The 15,111-nt window shown below is 40.6% G+C and overlaps 1 protein-coding gene across 4 annotated transcripts in view; it reads left to right on the forward strand.

Annotated features, from left to right (window-relative positions):
- The window catches only part of LOC146580431 (protein phosphatase 3 catalytic subunit alpha), a 68,190-nt gene extending 53,274 nt beyond the window's left edge, over positions 1-14,916 (forward strand). Inside the window, exons 9-15 of one of the 4 annotated variants that reach the window (XM_085267180.1) lie at positions 1,617-1,742; positions 2,800-2,871; positions 4,328-4,354; positions 5,361-5,445; positions 5,712-5,809; positions 9,059-9,088; positions 13,057-14,916. In XM_085267180.1, coding sequence (XP_085123306.1) covers positions 1,617-1,742; positions 2,800-2,871; positions 4,328-4,354; positions 5,361-5,445; positions 5,712-5,809; positions 9,059-9,088; positions 13,057-13,259 — 641 coding nt within the window. In that variant the 3' untranslated portion in view covers positions 13,260-14,916. The remainder of the gene's footprint in view (positions 1-1,616; positions 1,743-2,799; positions 2,872-4,327; positions 4,355-5,360; positions 5,446-5,711; positions 5,810-9,058; positions 9,089-13,056) is intronic. The other 3 variants (XM_085267182.1, XM_085267181.1, XM_085267184.1) reach the window with 3 other exon arrangements.
- The last annotated feature ends 195 nt before the right edge of the window (positions 14,917-15,111 follow it).

Consider the following 15,111-nt stretch of genomic DNA (forward strand, 5'->3'; position numbering starts at 1 on the left):
CGACTTTTAACATTGAATCCCACATCAAGTGTTTCATAATGCGACTGAATTAATTTGTTGTTTTAGGTTTGAAGAAGAAATGTTAAGGCCAGTCCCGAAATGCTTTCTTACTTCAACTAAAAGGGGGGGAAAAAAGTTACTTGTGAAGAATGCATCAGTATTCTTCCAGCGATTGCTCGGATGTTTGTTTCTTCTGTGTGTATACCATTAGCTCTTCAGCTGAGTACTTTGAGGGCTATTCTCCTCAGACCAAGTGTAAGAGCCATCATGACAGTGAAGGCTGTAAGTGGTGGTTGGGAACAGGATAGAATCTAATAATGGACCCTGGACCACAGCGAGAGCTGAGGCCTCTTTATCGACATAAATCCCAAATGTGTCATAAAATCATAAATCAAAACTTCCATTATAGGCTTGGGTGGTATCTCTTTTTTCATACTTTGCTGACATTTCATAGGAGTATATTATATTTGTTGGGTGAAGCAACCGCAACTTTCTTGAGGCAGATGGTACACGCAGCTTTGCCCTTGCTGGCGGACAGATTTTTATCAACAGGATTAAATCTAAATGCTTCCATTGGGGTTTTTTTCTGTCTTTCACAGCTTGCTGAGCTCAGCTGCCTTGTTCCACCAGTAGAGACTGAGCTCTGTGCACTGCAATCCATGACCTAGGGCTGTGCGATATGACCAAAATCTCATATGCCGATATAAAACATCTCTATATAAACGATATAAATTTTCTGTAAATTCTGTGAATCTCGGGCAGCTCGACCTGCGTGAAGTGTTTCCAGCTGGGCGTCGTGTACCTGGAGTCAAGTGTTTTAACCGATGCATGAAACGATACATTTTTAGTCACAAGTTGTAACGCCCATCGTTTTCTTTGTATTTATTACACAGCGTGCTGCGGGGAAAAGCCTGCTCTAACGTTTGAGTCTAAGGTTTATTTTTTTAGCACCTTTGCGTCTCATCCGTAAATACTCTGCATACTCTCTCACGTGATTCAGTTTATTTTGAAAAGTCTCAACAGGATCTTGAGCTTTATTGTGAAAGGTTTATGTGGAATATAAACAAGCGGACACGCGATGGTGTTACCGTCGTTGTTGCTAACAACAACTCATAAAAACAGGCGCTTGTCCGTCCGTAGTGTGGTTATATTAAATATAAGAGAAAGAGAGAACTTTAAGAAATTAATATAGCCACTACAGTGACCATCAGAACGATGAAAAATATTGCCGTAAACAGCTTATTTTGCGACACCACGAAACAAACGATAGCGTAAAATGAAACGATAGATGTTTTTATATCGTCATCCGACATATATCATTATATCGAACAGCCCTACCATGACCCCAATACATCTCTATACCATTTCATTTATAGAGAGATGTATACTCCCTGATTTTCTTTATTTTGTGACCGTATTGAAAATTTCTACATCCCCAATTTCTACATTGTCTTGTTACATGTAGGCAGAGATGTTCTGGAAACTACGACTGTTTAAAGGAATATTTTGTTACAGCTATTCATCTTGTTTTTCCGAGGATTGGAAAGAAAACAGGATTTCCTTTTATTTAATACTCTGGATTTGCTTTAACATCTTTCCTTTTTTCCCATCCCCAGCGGCAGTGCTGAAGTACGAGAACAACGTGATGAACATACGACAGTTCAACTGCTCACCTCACCCCTACTGGCTGCCCAACTTCATGGATGTTTTCACCTGGTCCTTGCCCTTTGTTGGTGAGAAAGGTGAGTGTGCATGCACTACATTCAGTTTCTTTTAGTAATGAGTGAAAGCAGTTCTTCTTTTCATTCTTGAATGGCGCTTGTCCTTCTGATTTTCATGAATTGCTATTGAAAACAGCCCGGCCTTGAGAAATATAGCGTGTACACTTTGTGCCGCAAAATCACTTTGCGGTTCATACATGGGATACTTAAAGCCAAAGATTTACAAGCCAGAAACGCGCTTGTATGCAGCGTTATAAATAAGTTAGAGGTAGAAGTTGGGACGAATGGGTTTGTTTTTTAACGAGGCACATACACTTAAGGATACATAAAAGGGAAAATTGGAGGAAAGTTGGAAAATAAGTGTGTTTTGAATGTTTTGTTTGATAGTTTCCAGCGGACTGGATAATCTAATAGCAACAGGAAACTTTTCCAGAGACAAAGGCAGCAGATGCTCAATCTCTTTGATCTTAAGTGAAAGGATAGACAGTGGAGAGCCAATCTGGTTGGATTTAAGTCCTAATGCAAACACGAATCATTCAGAAATATGCTCCAACGTTGCACCATGTAGCACCCAATAAGCAACCAAAATTATGTATTGATTTCTAAATTCTTCTTGGAGCCAGTGTTTGTCTCCCTGCTTTCTTGATCAGAAGATAAACTCCAGCTTTTCTTGTCTTTCTTTGTTCTATTTGCTGATGAGCTGCAGCTCCTTGTTAAAGCAGGAGTATAATGAGCAGTTGTGAGCTCTATATATATACATGTCTATATAAAGTAAATTGCAGATAAGTAGTCCATGAAAGTTAGAAACTGCCAGACATTGGCTGTGCTTGGCATTGTCGAGGTCTGGGTTGCTTTGAAGATTTACTCTGGTTAAGCTGTGACACATCTGTGTCAATTAATCACACATAAGTATGCCATTCCTGGCAGTCTCACGAGGTCACTGATCAGCACAGCTAACTGCATGTGTGTGTGTGGAAGAGTCAATCGAGTGAACCGGAGCAGCCCAGAGTTTCTCAGCAAAGTTTTTTATTAAATATGTGTGAGATGTTTTAAAGTATGCTTCTCTTTTCTTGTACAGTGACGGAGATGCTAGTGAACGTATTGAGCATTTGCTCCAATGATGAGCTGTCAACTGAAGAGGAGCTGGACGGTAAGCTCGGTGGTTCAGTTTTCTCTGCACTTTGCCCCTGCTCCACTAGAGGGCGTATCAGACGTTCATTATTCAAAACCTCACACACACACAGACTCTTACTTAGTTTTTACATGTATGGTGTTCAGAATTTTACATGTAAAAACTATATATGCTTTAAACTATTAAACACAGAGGAACGTGACGTCTGAATGACTGAACTCGGCAGCTTGGAAATGATGACCTTAGATAATCCAGGAAATATGAAGACCCTTATAAAGTCTCAACATGTCTGTCAGTATTAAAACAAAAAATCCTTTGAGGACAGTTTTTTGAAGTGTTGTTTTCTGCTAAGTTGCTTGGTTTATCTACGCTAGTGGTGAATCTGAGTCATCTGTTTGATACCAGCTTACAGCTTATGTACACGAGATGGCCAGTTTTCCTCTGCCTGCCCCACCTCTTACTGCCAAACAGGAAATGATCTCACCAGACCCCCTCCTCCCACCTCTCTTCCTCCTCTTTCTTTGTGTTTACTAATGGTCACAGTGTGCATCGGTAAACCCAGGATATGTGTCAGGATCTCAGCAGATTTCCACCATGTCTGAGCTCCTGCACATCTAAACGCAGCGTTTCCTTTAATCTACTGATCAGGGAGCGTAGATTGAGATTTGCACAGATCATGTGCAAGACCAAATGTTGTGGTTTATAATGATTTAGAAATATTTTGGGGGGGTTTGTTACTATTTTTTCCAAATTCACAAAGAGAACCTTTCTTGCTTCATTGTGCTGTTGAAGTTGTGATTGTAAATATCATTATAGAATGAACTGGTTTTACATGTGGCTCATTTAAAAAGCATTTCATATGAGAAAAGCTAAATTCTGATTATATCGATGAGGAAATTAGCACAACTCATGCACTCGGCCATTCCTAAACATTAGTAGCTGTCCTTTAACATCTTCATTTTCTACCAACTCATTCATGCTGATTTTAGCTGATCTCATTTCTTGCCACTGCTTGTTTCTTGTTTAGTTTCGCAGCCATTTCCATGCTTGTTTTATTTATTTATTTTAACTGTTTTGACATTTGAATTGTGTTATGTTTTCTTTCTCGCTCACGAGCTCCTTTTTTGTGCCCTGTTATGATTTCAGATAATCCTTCCTATGACCCGCTCTTTATCTGCTATGGTTTCCATGGTTTTCAGTTGCCATTATGTTGATGTTTCCAACCTCACTACATATTTCACATCTTTTCTTCTCTCTCTCATTCTCTGTCTTTCCCATGATTATCTCATCTAATTTCTCTTTTTTATGTTTTCCAGAGTTTTGTGCTCAAGGCATCGCTTTTGTTTACACTCGTGCTTTCTTGCCTCTTATTTTGCCGTGCGCTCCCTCTCTTCCACCTCATTCATTCTGCAGCCATCCACTGATCTCTCTGTCCTTTCTCTTGTCTTCTCTTCTGGGGGTGTTTCATGAGAAGGACAGCTAATATATCCCCCCAAAAAAGGTACAAACACTAGCTGTACTGGTGTGTGCAGAGATGGACAGACTTTTGTTCAGTGCTTGCTCTCTGCATTTCTGAAGTCTCTAAACTAACACCTCTGTTTAAAGCACCTGCTAACACTTCTGCTGAGGCTAACTGTGGTTCTCAATTAAACCGAAAAATGGGTCAAAAGTGTTAACAGTTACCCACTCCTGTTTGAGGCCGGCCCAGAAAGGGGAAAAAGTGTTCAGAAGAGTCATGCCTTTTATCTAAATTAGTCTTTGTTGTACACAATAAATATATTCTGAAGAATGAGCAACCTGAGGATGGCAGGAAACAGATCCTCACACTGTCAGCTGTGTCCCTTACCCAGCTTTACTCCATGCATCGACTTCATTTCTGTCCCTCGTACATTTTCCAAACTGGGCCTTTGGGACCTTGAAACTGTTATTTTGCAAAAGGGGATCTTTAAAACAAAGTTTCCAGTCCAGGAAAAATCCCGTTAGTCTCCACCGCTAAAACACAGCACAGGAAAATTTAAAGAGCGTGCTTATCGAAACATGCTGAAAACACTTTGGACAAGGTCAGAGCCATTCAGTGATGGAGAACAGTGGCTTGTTTTAAAAAGGTTTAAGTGCTCTCTGGGCAAAATAATCTGTGAGAGTCAAAGGGACTGCAGCTCACAGTACGTAACACAGCCGCAGCATGAATGCACTGAATGCTGAGAATTACTCAGATGATGTGATGTGTTTATAGATGCAAACCATTTTCTGTAAACCGAACTTAAGACTCCAATAACAATGTGTTTGCATTGTATTCGTCTCCTGCACTGCTGGATAAACTAATAGTGGAGAGACGTGCTCTGTTTTGAGTAGACTCACTGAATTCGATGGTCTTTTAACGAGGATTTGGGGGATTAAAACAAACGGCACATAGACTATGCGGTGCATTGTACGCTCGACTTCCACAGGACGTGGTTGAGTTCAGATGAGTCACGGGTTGTAAGACTTTTTGCACTTTCTCAATGCAGGTGCCACAGCTTCTGCACGTAAGGAGGTCATCCGCAACAAGATCCGTGCCATTGGGAAGATGGCCAGGGTATTCTCTGTGCTCAGGTAAACACTTAAAAACAGTGTTGTTGTTGCGTTAAGCTCCATTTACACAGCCTTAGAGATCTGCGCTTGAATATATTATTAATAACTTATTAAAGTAATAAATATGTTACTTTAATATTTCATGTTACAATTGATTTCTGACTCTTTTTGTTTTGTTTTTTTTGTTGCCAACTTAGTAACATGGTTATGTAGTTATGTGACTGCCCAAAACCCATATTTTTGATGTTTTTCTAAATAAATAAAATGTTGCTCGGTTAATATTTCAGAGAGGAGAGTGAGAGCGTGCTGACGCTGAAGGGTCTGACGCCCACAGGCATGCTACCAAGCGGAGTGCTGTCCGGAGGCAAAGAGAAGCTGCAGAATGGTAAGTGTGTCACAGAGACCCCCCACCACCAGTGGATTCTCACACCAACACGTTTTCCCCTTACACAGCAGAACTCTCAACAAAGTGCAAGCTTAGTGTTTACAGAATACTGCAAATACAGACTCCTTCACTTTTCTCCTCATTAACTGTACTGGAATTTCAAAATGTTAGCATAGTTAAATGTTTCTGAGAGTGTCAGTCTTTTTTTATGTTTAGTTTAATTGTTACTAAACAGCAACAGTTGCTCCTTGTAGTTTTTATCTCCCTAAACAATGACAAACACATTCAGCAGATTTTTATTTATTTTTTAAATTTTTTTGTGTCCATGTGTCCCCTCTGATCTGTACGGAGCCCCGCAGGGGACATGGGAGAAAAAAAAAATTAAGACGGACTTTTGCGAGATCTCGCAAAACAAACTCGGGATCTCGCAAAACAAACTCGGGATCTCGCAAAACAAACTCGGGATCTCGCAAAACAAACTCGGGATCTCGCAAAACAAACTCGGGATCTCGCAAAACAAACTCGGGATCTCGCAAAACAAACTCGGGATCTCGCAAAACAAACTCGGGATCTCGCAAAACAAACTCGGGATCTCGCAAAACAAACTCGGGATCTCGTTAGCTCGAAGCTAACGGGAGGTCGAGACCTACTACAGCCGGGAGGAACACTGCTTTCCCGGCACATCGTGCCTCGACCTCCCGGTCGGCTTCAAACCGGCGTCCGAAGAATGCGGCTAAAACTTTTGCGAGATCCCGAGTTTGTTTTGCGAGATTTCGCAAAAGTCCGTCTTAATTTTTTTTTTTCTCCCATGTCTCCTGGGGGGCTCCGTAGATCTGGCATTAATACGCTCTCTTCCCGTCCTATTCTTTCACTGTATTCCACTGGGTTTATCTCAAATATTACCTGTATCTTTTTCTTTCTCCTTTCTCCCTAGAAACTGCAGGTATAATCAATTGTGCAAGTATTCCATTGTGTGTTGTTATTTTTTTCTTTGTGGGAAAAGATAAGAGTTCAGTTCACTCTTTCTCATGTGAAATTTCAAATGCTCCCTCAATGAGTTTGGCAAGCTGCCGCAGCAAGGAGATGAAGGCTTTTTTGGAATCACCTTTACGCACGCTTTAATTGGATACAAACGTTTACAGCGCTGATCAGATCTGAGCGCTAGCAGAGAATCTCAGCAGTGCTCTGTCAGAATAGACTCAGGTCTCTGTGAATCAAGGGATAAAACTGTATCGACACTAATAAGTGTAGAAAAAGGGATAGCTGCCATCTGCCTTGTCATTCACCAAGTAAAGCAGAAATCCGGTAGACTTCCCTCTCCTCGCACAGGTTCTCACCCTACATCAGCTAGCACTTTCCTGAATACACAAAAACATCTGTAGCATAGTGTTAGTAACCTTTAAATAATGATGATAATAATAAAGGTTTAATCATGCTGTACAGTATGGTGTACAGTACTTTAGCACACTTAATCATCAAACTGTTTGTTTGGTCCTCGTGTAGCATTACCTACTTAGCTACTGGTCATACCACACTAAGGTAGCAGCAGTCGTGCAGGTCTATGGATCTCAGTAAGATTGTGTTTTATTGCTTAATAACACCCCTTTTCGTTTCTAATGTATAAAATCTTATTGAAATCGTGGAAGACTTTACTAAAGAACCACTTGAACATATTACATAACACCGTGTTCATCAACTTAGTGCGCACGTGTCCTTAGACGTGAGTCTGTCAGAAATCAAAGAGCCTCTGACTAAAGCTGTCAGTTTTGCATATCTCTGTTAGGAAGGATGCAATTATCCTGAAAGCATAGCATTCTTTCACAGTCATTTTCAGCATCTCTACTGAGCTTTTAAACCAACATTAAAGTGGACCTATCATGCTCATTTCCAATATCATGGGTTTTTCCCAGGGTTTTTTTTTTTTCTGGGAATCAACTAAAGTAGCTCTGCATGATTCATTTTTATCATCATTTATCTTATGCTGGGCCGTGTTGCTGCCCATTAGCACATGCCCTGTCTGAAAAGAGCTGCTTGAATAGCAGGTGGGTGGGGCTTCTGTGTTGTTAGCCGGGGGAATATCTGACTCTGACCTCATTATTTGGAACTTTGACCATGTCTGATATGCCCGTCCAGCATTGGAAAACAAGGGAAAGCATCATGGGTCCCCTTTAAGTTTCAAACAAGTGTTTCTGCCGATGGCCTACATGACAATAGTGCTCTTAAGGATTAGTGTATACATTATATAAGTTCAGAGGGATTTGTTTTTGAAGCAGCTGACACTAAAGAGAACTGCGGTGAAGGTAGAGCGATGTTCAGAGATTCCTGTTACGACATTGGTAGAATCACACTGCTGCCCTTAGCACATCAGTGTGCTTCTACTCTAATGTTGACTCCATCAGTCATACTCTTTAAAGTCTCATGCTATTGTGCCCTTTTTTTAAGTATGTAGTCTTCAGTAGAATTTAGTCATTACTTTGTTGTCACCCTCGCCCCACCCCCCATCTTTGTTAAAGTTGACTCTGCAAAGTTTTATCGTGTGTTCACTTATTATCTCGAGGATGACTGTAATTGATTGGTAAGTGGCTGAAAGGTTTCCTCCCCTCACGCGTCGCAGAAGTAAGCCAGCACTTTTGATATTTATTATCAAAAGATGCTAATCCCGCAGCTGCAGATGCTACTTCATGTTGCACACAACACAACGCTAACGACGCTCCATGTTTCTGTTGTACTTCGAGCTTTTACATTAACAGTTCAGTCACGGCCAGAAAGCTCACACCTGCACGCGCACTTAAGTCCTCTCTCTGTTTTCCATTTGTCTCGTTTCGAAATGTACTCTTTTCTTTGCGTAACAGGAACACCTAATGCATCTGCAACTTGCTAAAATTGCTGTCGATGTTCATTCTTGCAGTTTCCATTTTATCTGTCACACATTCAGACCTTTTGTCAAACACATTCAAAGTACCTCAAACATGCAATCCTCTCCATGAGGTTTGCTGCTACATACGTGTATCGCCTTCCCTTTACAGATCTGGAACTAAGGCTCATCCTCTCCCCTCCTCCCCCCTCTTTCACCGTTTCCCCTGTTTGCTAACATCCACATGTCCTCTGTCATAAAATGTGGAGATGATTTTTAACCTGTGTTGTCGGCATTGGCTGTCTTTGCTGCTCATTGACTTGTTCCTGGGACAAAATGAACTCTCCTGCTCACTTCTCTCATTCATTTTGCAACCTCCCTCTTCTTCTCTTCAGCTACTATTGAAGCTATTGAGGCTGACGAAGGTAAATGGGTCTGGCTGCCCTCTTCTGTTGCTTCTCATGGCAATAGACAGGGGGCTGTGCTGGGTTTTCATCCATCTCGCTGGTGCTTGAATAGAGTGTGTTGGGTGTTTGGGCTAACAAATTGTGGCATAGTATTAACGGAGAAAAAGAAGTAAGTAAATTAGGAAATCCTGTGGTCACATGTTTGAAAGGGGAATATCTTTCATAGCACAGATTTTATAATCACAAAGGTCATCTGTGATTTTGAGTGAGTGCAAAGCAAATTACACCTCGCGGTCTTCCTCGGAAATCAGCGCTAATGTAGGCCACAATCGGTTCATCCACAAAAACTCCTGCGTTAAGGATCTTCTCTGTTAGAAGTTAAAATAATCTGCATGAAACATCAAGATAAAGAGAAAATGCACATTCACACATATATAATGTAGGAGGTGGGTATCATCAGGTCATCTGGCAGCTTTACCAAGCCTTCAGCCTATCCAGAGGGATAGACTGGACCAGCATCCTTAAAGGTCCTGAAAACCTAAAGTTTTGAGGGGTTATGTGATGCACACAAGCCAATAAAATCCTTCATTTTTAATTCATAGAAAGCTGCTTCTTAATTAATGTTGAAAAGTGCAGTATTGTGCAAAGGTGTTGAGCCGTGGCCCATTTTATATTGTTTTTGTATCGTTTCGGCAAAGAGCCAGACTATGTTTGGCAATTTTTAAGGTGGTCTGGAGCAATACTTTTCCAGGCACTCCATTTTTAGAATTAGTACCGCTGAGCTATGAATCTTTCAAGTGTAAAAAGACACCCGACGAAAGGGATGAACCAGTGTTGTGTCTACACATAACAGACAACTTATTTAAAAGCCTATTTTAAATTGTATCTTTAGGCACGTTGTTACTAGCAGCTTATCACAGAAACACACGAGATGAGTTTCAGAGCTGTTATCCAAACAACTTGGTATCTCTCACATGGTTTGCCCTTAAAAAAATTGATAAAACTGGACAAACAAGTGGTAAATCAAGACTTTTGCACAGTATTAGATCTGGCATGAACTTTTCCTAAACAAGCCTTAACTACTTCAGACCAATAGGAGAAGCACAAAGGTTATATCGCCATCATGGGTTCTGAATTTGGCCTTTCCCAAAAGCACAGGTGCTAATGTTGTGGTACTGGTACCAGTATTTTTCCACAGCAAATGTGTGCAGCAGATCTAGATAAGGCACCATGTAAGTGAAAAATAACCCCACCTTCCTGATTAAGGTTTTCACGACCTTAAAGAGGAAGTAGGTCCTGTCGAGTTATCGGTAGAGTTCACCTTGACAGGATATTGAATATCATTTTGAAGTAACACTTTATTTCCTAATGGAATATATTCCTAATGTTACCGAGGGTAATACTTTATGTGGTAAACTGCACTTGTTCTCTTATCTGGGGATTGAATGAACTTTTCCAGAGGAAGGTACTTCAATGAAATCACTCATCATAGTTTAAATGATTAATGCAATGCTCTTATCATAGCAGACAGCACGCTCCCCCTCTGCTCTGCCCTCACACAATACAATGAAGTCTTGCTATGAAAGCTCTTGATGGTTTTCCCCTTTGAAACAGCTGAAGCAGTTGTGCATTGTTGTTGCTGTTTTATTTATGTAACACCTTCCTTAGAGCTGAATCTGAATTGGTAGACGCTCCACAGGAGGCTTTGAAATCCAAATTGGACGCTCCCTAAAATCTGCTTTACTTGCATCGCCTTTGGCGCAAGAACAACCTCAACTGCGAGCTAAATAGTAGTATGCCAGCTGCTATTTACATTGAAATTGTCCAGTACTTCCTCTTTAGCCCCATAGAGGACAGTCCATTGTAGTGTCCAGACTCTTCTCTGCTTCTCTCTCCATGTGGATCCTCTGTGGCCCTGCTGTGTCGTGTTCTTTCCTCTGAGCTGCTAATAACCTGTGTCTGACCTGTGCTATGCAGCAACACAACTACGCTACCCATCACACCGTCCTCTCCACAATCCCCAATTTGTCCTCTTAAATCAAATCCCCTCCTCCCCTTGTCACACCCCCATTCTAGTAAGAAGGGTTTTCTTATTTACAACCATAGTATTAATCACCCTCAGTCTGTATGAAAGGTGGAAGTAACAAAATGTTTTTTAAAAAGTGCTGAAATAGAACTCAAGCTGAATATTGGAACGATTCGTTCTTGTAATACTTAAAGTATCCATCGACTTGAATGAAACAGCCTTGAATTGCTGGTTTTATTAATGTCATTGGTGTTTCTTTGCATATTTAAAGGGTTTTATCTTCATTATTCAGTTTAGTTCACTCAGTTTTGTATCATATTGCAACTTCCACCCATCATAACCTCCAGTCAACCTTCAATTGCTGCATGCTTCAAGCAGACTAAACAAGTCGTTAGCACCCCAAGTTCCTTTGATAGTGTCTTTGTACGTGAGCTCAGTCTCAACGTGGTTTCTATTTTGTGGAAGTGAATGTCTCAGTGGGCTCCACTCTAGTGTTTCTTTTTCTCCTCCCTTTATTCTTTTCTTGTCTCTTTGATCATTTCTCCCCCTTCCCTTTTGTCGTTACAAAAGCTGTGTTGTGATGGGGTGACCTGGATGTTTGGGGTCTTCAGGTGTTCCGCGATACGGCTGCGTTGAGATTTTGGTTAATATCGGTCACATTCTTAACTTTTAACATGCGCAAAAAAGCATGACAAGATGGCCACGAGATGGTCTGCTATCACGGATATTGTTGGCACAGTGAAAACCTGTCGACCCTGATGTCAGGAAGTGCCCTTTGTAGAGTTAGAAGGAATATGTAATCGTTTCATCTGTCAAGCGGCATTATCACATAAGTTATATCCGTGTGTTGTCACATTATCAAATTGCTTAAATACTTTCATATTGCGTTCATGCCTTATTAAACCATTAATCGTTTAAAATGCTGCACGACAAATACTGTTTTCCATGAAAAACACAAACAAGTAACAGTGGTTGAAGACTTTGTCTGGCCTCATGAATAGCAAAGATTCTTCTCACTTCATTCATCTTCAACCCAAAGAAAGTTCAACTTTTAGAATTTTTTTATTTCCTGGGTGGAGTCACAAGAGAAGATTCATAACACTCGTGATTCTCAGTCACAGCTAGCTACTTCAGCTTAACACCCAGCAAAGCACTAATGTGCACAAACTTTGACCTGCCTGGTATCCACTTATAACTCATAGAAATTATTAATAGAAACCAAAAAAACAATATTTTGTACTAGCCTGTAAACATTCCTTTGGTAGGCTCCTTTGATTGCCTCGCTTTTGGTTCCACGCTCAAGGGGCGGAAGTTTAACGCTTTACAGTCGGCTCCATAGTGTAGTGGTTAACACATTTGCCAAACATGCAAAAGATGCATGGTTCTAGTCAGGAGGAGATTATCAAAATCCCTTGAAGAGTTGTATCAAAAAGGACAGCTTGGATAGAAATATGAGGATATTGACACTTTGCAAACAAGGTAGCAGCCAAAAGAAACAAAAGAAAGAAGCTAAGCTAACCAGATTTAATGGGCAGGATTTTTTTTTTTTTTTTTTTTTTTTAAATCTTCTCATGTGACCCCACCCAAGAAAGCAAGTATTTCTGTTTTCCAAACCTACAAGTGTGTCTGGAGAGATCGACGCCATGCACTTATCATATCAGAGATCGCCTTTAGATATTCAGTTTTCATGGATTAAATGTAACTGAACTAGCCAGCAGCTCATCAGGTGATCAGGTGCAGCCTCTGTTGTCACTTTCTCAGTAAAACAATTTTTTTTCTCTCACAATTTCAAGAGCAAAGCAAATATAATCAAATTTGGTGATTCACGGGTGAATGTGAGCGTGACCCCCACCCCTTCCACCCCCATTCTTTTAATCATTTAAACTCTACACCATATAAAATCACTCCTAACTCTCTTCCCCCCCCCCCCTCCCTACCCTTATTTCCTGCATCTCAACAGCAATCAAAGGCTTCTCGCCTCAGCACAAGATCACTAGCTTCGAAGAGGCCAAGGGCCTGGACCGCATCAACGAGAGGATGCCTCCGCGGCGAGACGCCCTGCCTTCTGACGCCAGCCTCAACTCTCTCAACAAGGCCCTGTCCTCGGAGACCAACGGCACAGATGCCAAGGGGAGCACCAGCAGCGGCAGCAACATCCAGTGAAGGCCCAGCAGCAAGGCGCCACCTTGGCCGACGGGGCTGCCTCGCCCCCCAGCCTCATCGCGACCCGCCACCACAGAAAAGGGGCAGAGGGTGAAGGTGTGGGATGGAGGAGGAGAAGGAGTGATGGAATGTGGAGGGGGGAGGCATCTATGGCTCATAACGGGGGGACATCTCACTTGCTAGTCTTTGGATATGCCTTCAAAATATTAGTTCATAGTCAAATCTGCTAAGTTATTGCCAGGTCACATTTCTGAAGGGTCAGGCCGTAACCGCGCTTGATTCACCTCCACACCACAGTATGTCAGAGAGGGAGAGAACGATGGGGGAGAGAAAGAGAGATCGAGATCTTAAAGGTGATTCAGTTTCTTGTTTTTCTTTTTTTTTTCCTTTCTTGAAAGACCCTTGCTCATTTACACCGAAACGGAAAGTCGTTTAACTTCTTACTAACTATCGTACGTTTACAAAAATACAGCACTAAAAAGGACAGAACATGAGATAATGTTTTTAACATATAAGGGTGTACAAACTAAATAAGGACTATTTATTGATAACTTTTTGTTTTGCTACTCTTATAAAATAGCTCTGAAATTAATTAGGCAGTCTTAAAAAAAAGAAAAGAATGTTGCAATGTTGTGGAAATGCCAAATAATGGAACGTTTTATGGTTTTGTACATATTATGCTTACCTCAGGTTCTTTTGGTGTGTGCTTTGACCTGATTTTTCTGTATAATGGCTAAATAACTCAGTAATGAATACCTATTTTCTTGAGTTTCATAACTGGAATTTACACTTAACCTATCTATCATTTGCAGATATGTTTATTTTTTGTCTCTTTTGGAAGGGGGGAGGGGGGGAGGGTAGATTTATTGTGGCTTGCTGGAAATGAGTGTTATTTTTTTTTTCTCTTTTTAAGTATTGCGAACAAAGTAAAAATAGAGAAACTATATTGTGTAAAAAAGAAAAGGAAAAAAGAATACAATAAAGTGTCTGCCTATGCATGTTTTATAAAAAAAAAATCAAACAAAAGGAAATAGAACATCTGAAAACTTTGGCTGTGGAGGCCTGTTTTGAAATATATTGCGCTTTAGTGAACATATACTGGAAACGTATAACTGCATACTTTCAATTAACACCACGATGCTCTATGCCTTCTTTTTTTGTAATTGAAGCATTTAATTATCTATGATGGATGAGAAATGAAATTTTTAACCTGCGCTTGTAAGTGCACACAGTCCAATTAAGCATGTTTGACAATTCTTGTGAGGTGTGTGGTTACATGTGGAACTCCAAAATGCATGATTAGCTGTTTGTGTCATATAACAGGTGAATCGGTTTTGTTTTGTTTTTGTAAATGTGCCACAGAAAGTGTAATTTGATTATTATTATTATTATTATTATGACTATTATTTGGACCTCTGCTTTGTATATCAGTTACAGGTTTGATACTGCTCAATACTTTAAGATGAAACGAGGAAAAAACAAACTTAGATCTTTTTTAAGAACTGCTTTAAGTGCCCAAGTAATTCACTACACGACATGAAGCCTTGCTTTTGTAATTTAACTTCAAAACTGTTGGCAGATGAGGCATGCACTTGCAACTATGAAAAGTATTTTATATAACTGTTCAATAAAAATGTGCATGAATTTCAACTTGAAATGAACCTGAATCCCCTGTGTGTGTGGTGAATGTGTGCGTGAGCGCCTGAAAACCGATAGAAGTCATCGTCATATATGGTTTCATATGAGTTCAGTGTGATTCTCCTCTACAGCTCCAGTCAAACACAGCTTGGCTCAAAGCGCTGCAGTATGTAAATAGGAAATTGCTACTTGGCAGTTCCTCAGCAAAGGTGTT

The sequence above is a fragment of the Mchenga conophoros genome, linkage group LG3, assembly GCF_057382185.1.
Source record: "Mchenga conophoros isolate Kocher_MC1m ecotype Shallow Benthic linkage group LG3, M_conophoros_male_GT1.1, whole genome shotgun sequence".
Lineage (NCBI taxonomy): Eukaryota > Metazoa > Chordata > Actinopteri > Cichliformes > Cichlidae > Mchenga > Mchenga conophoros.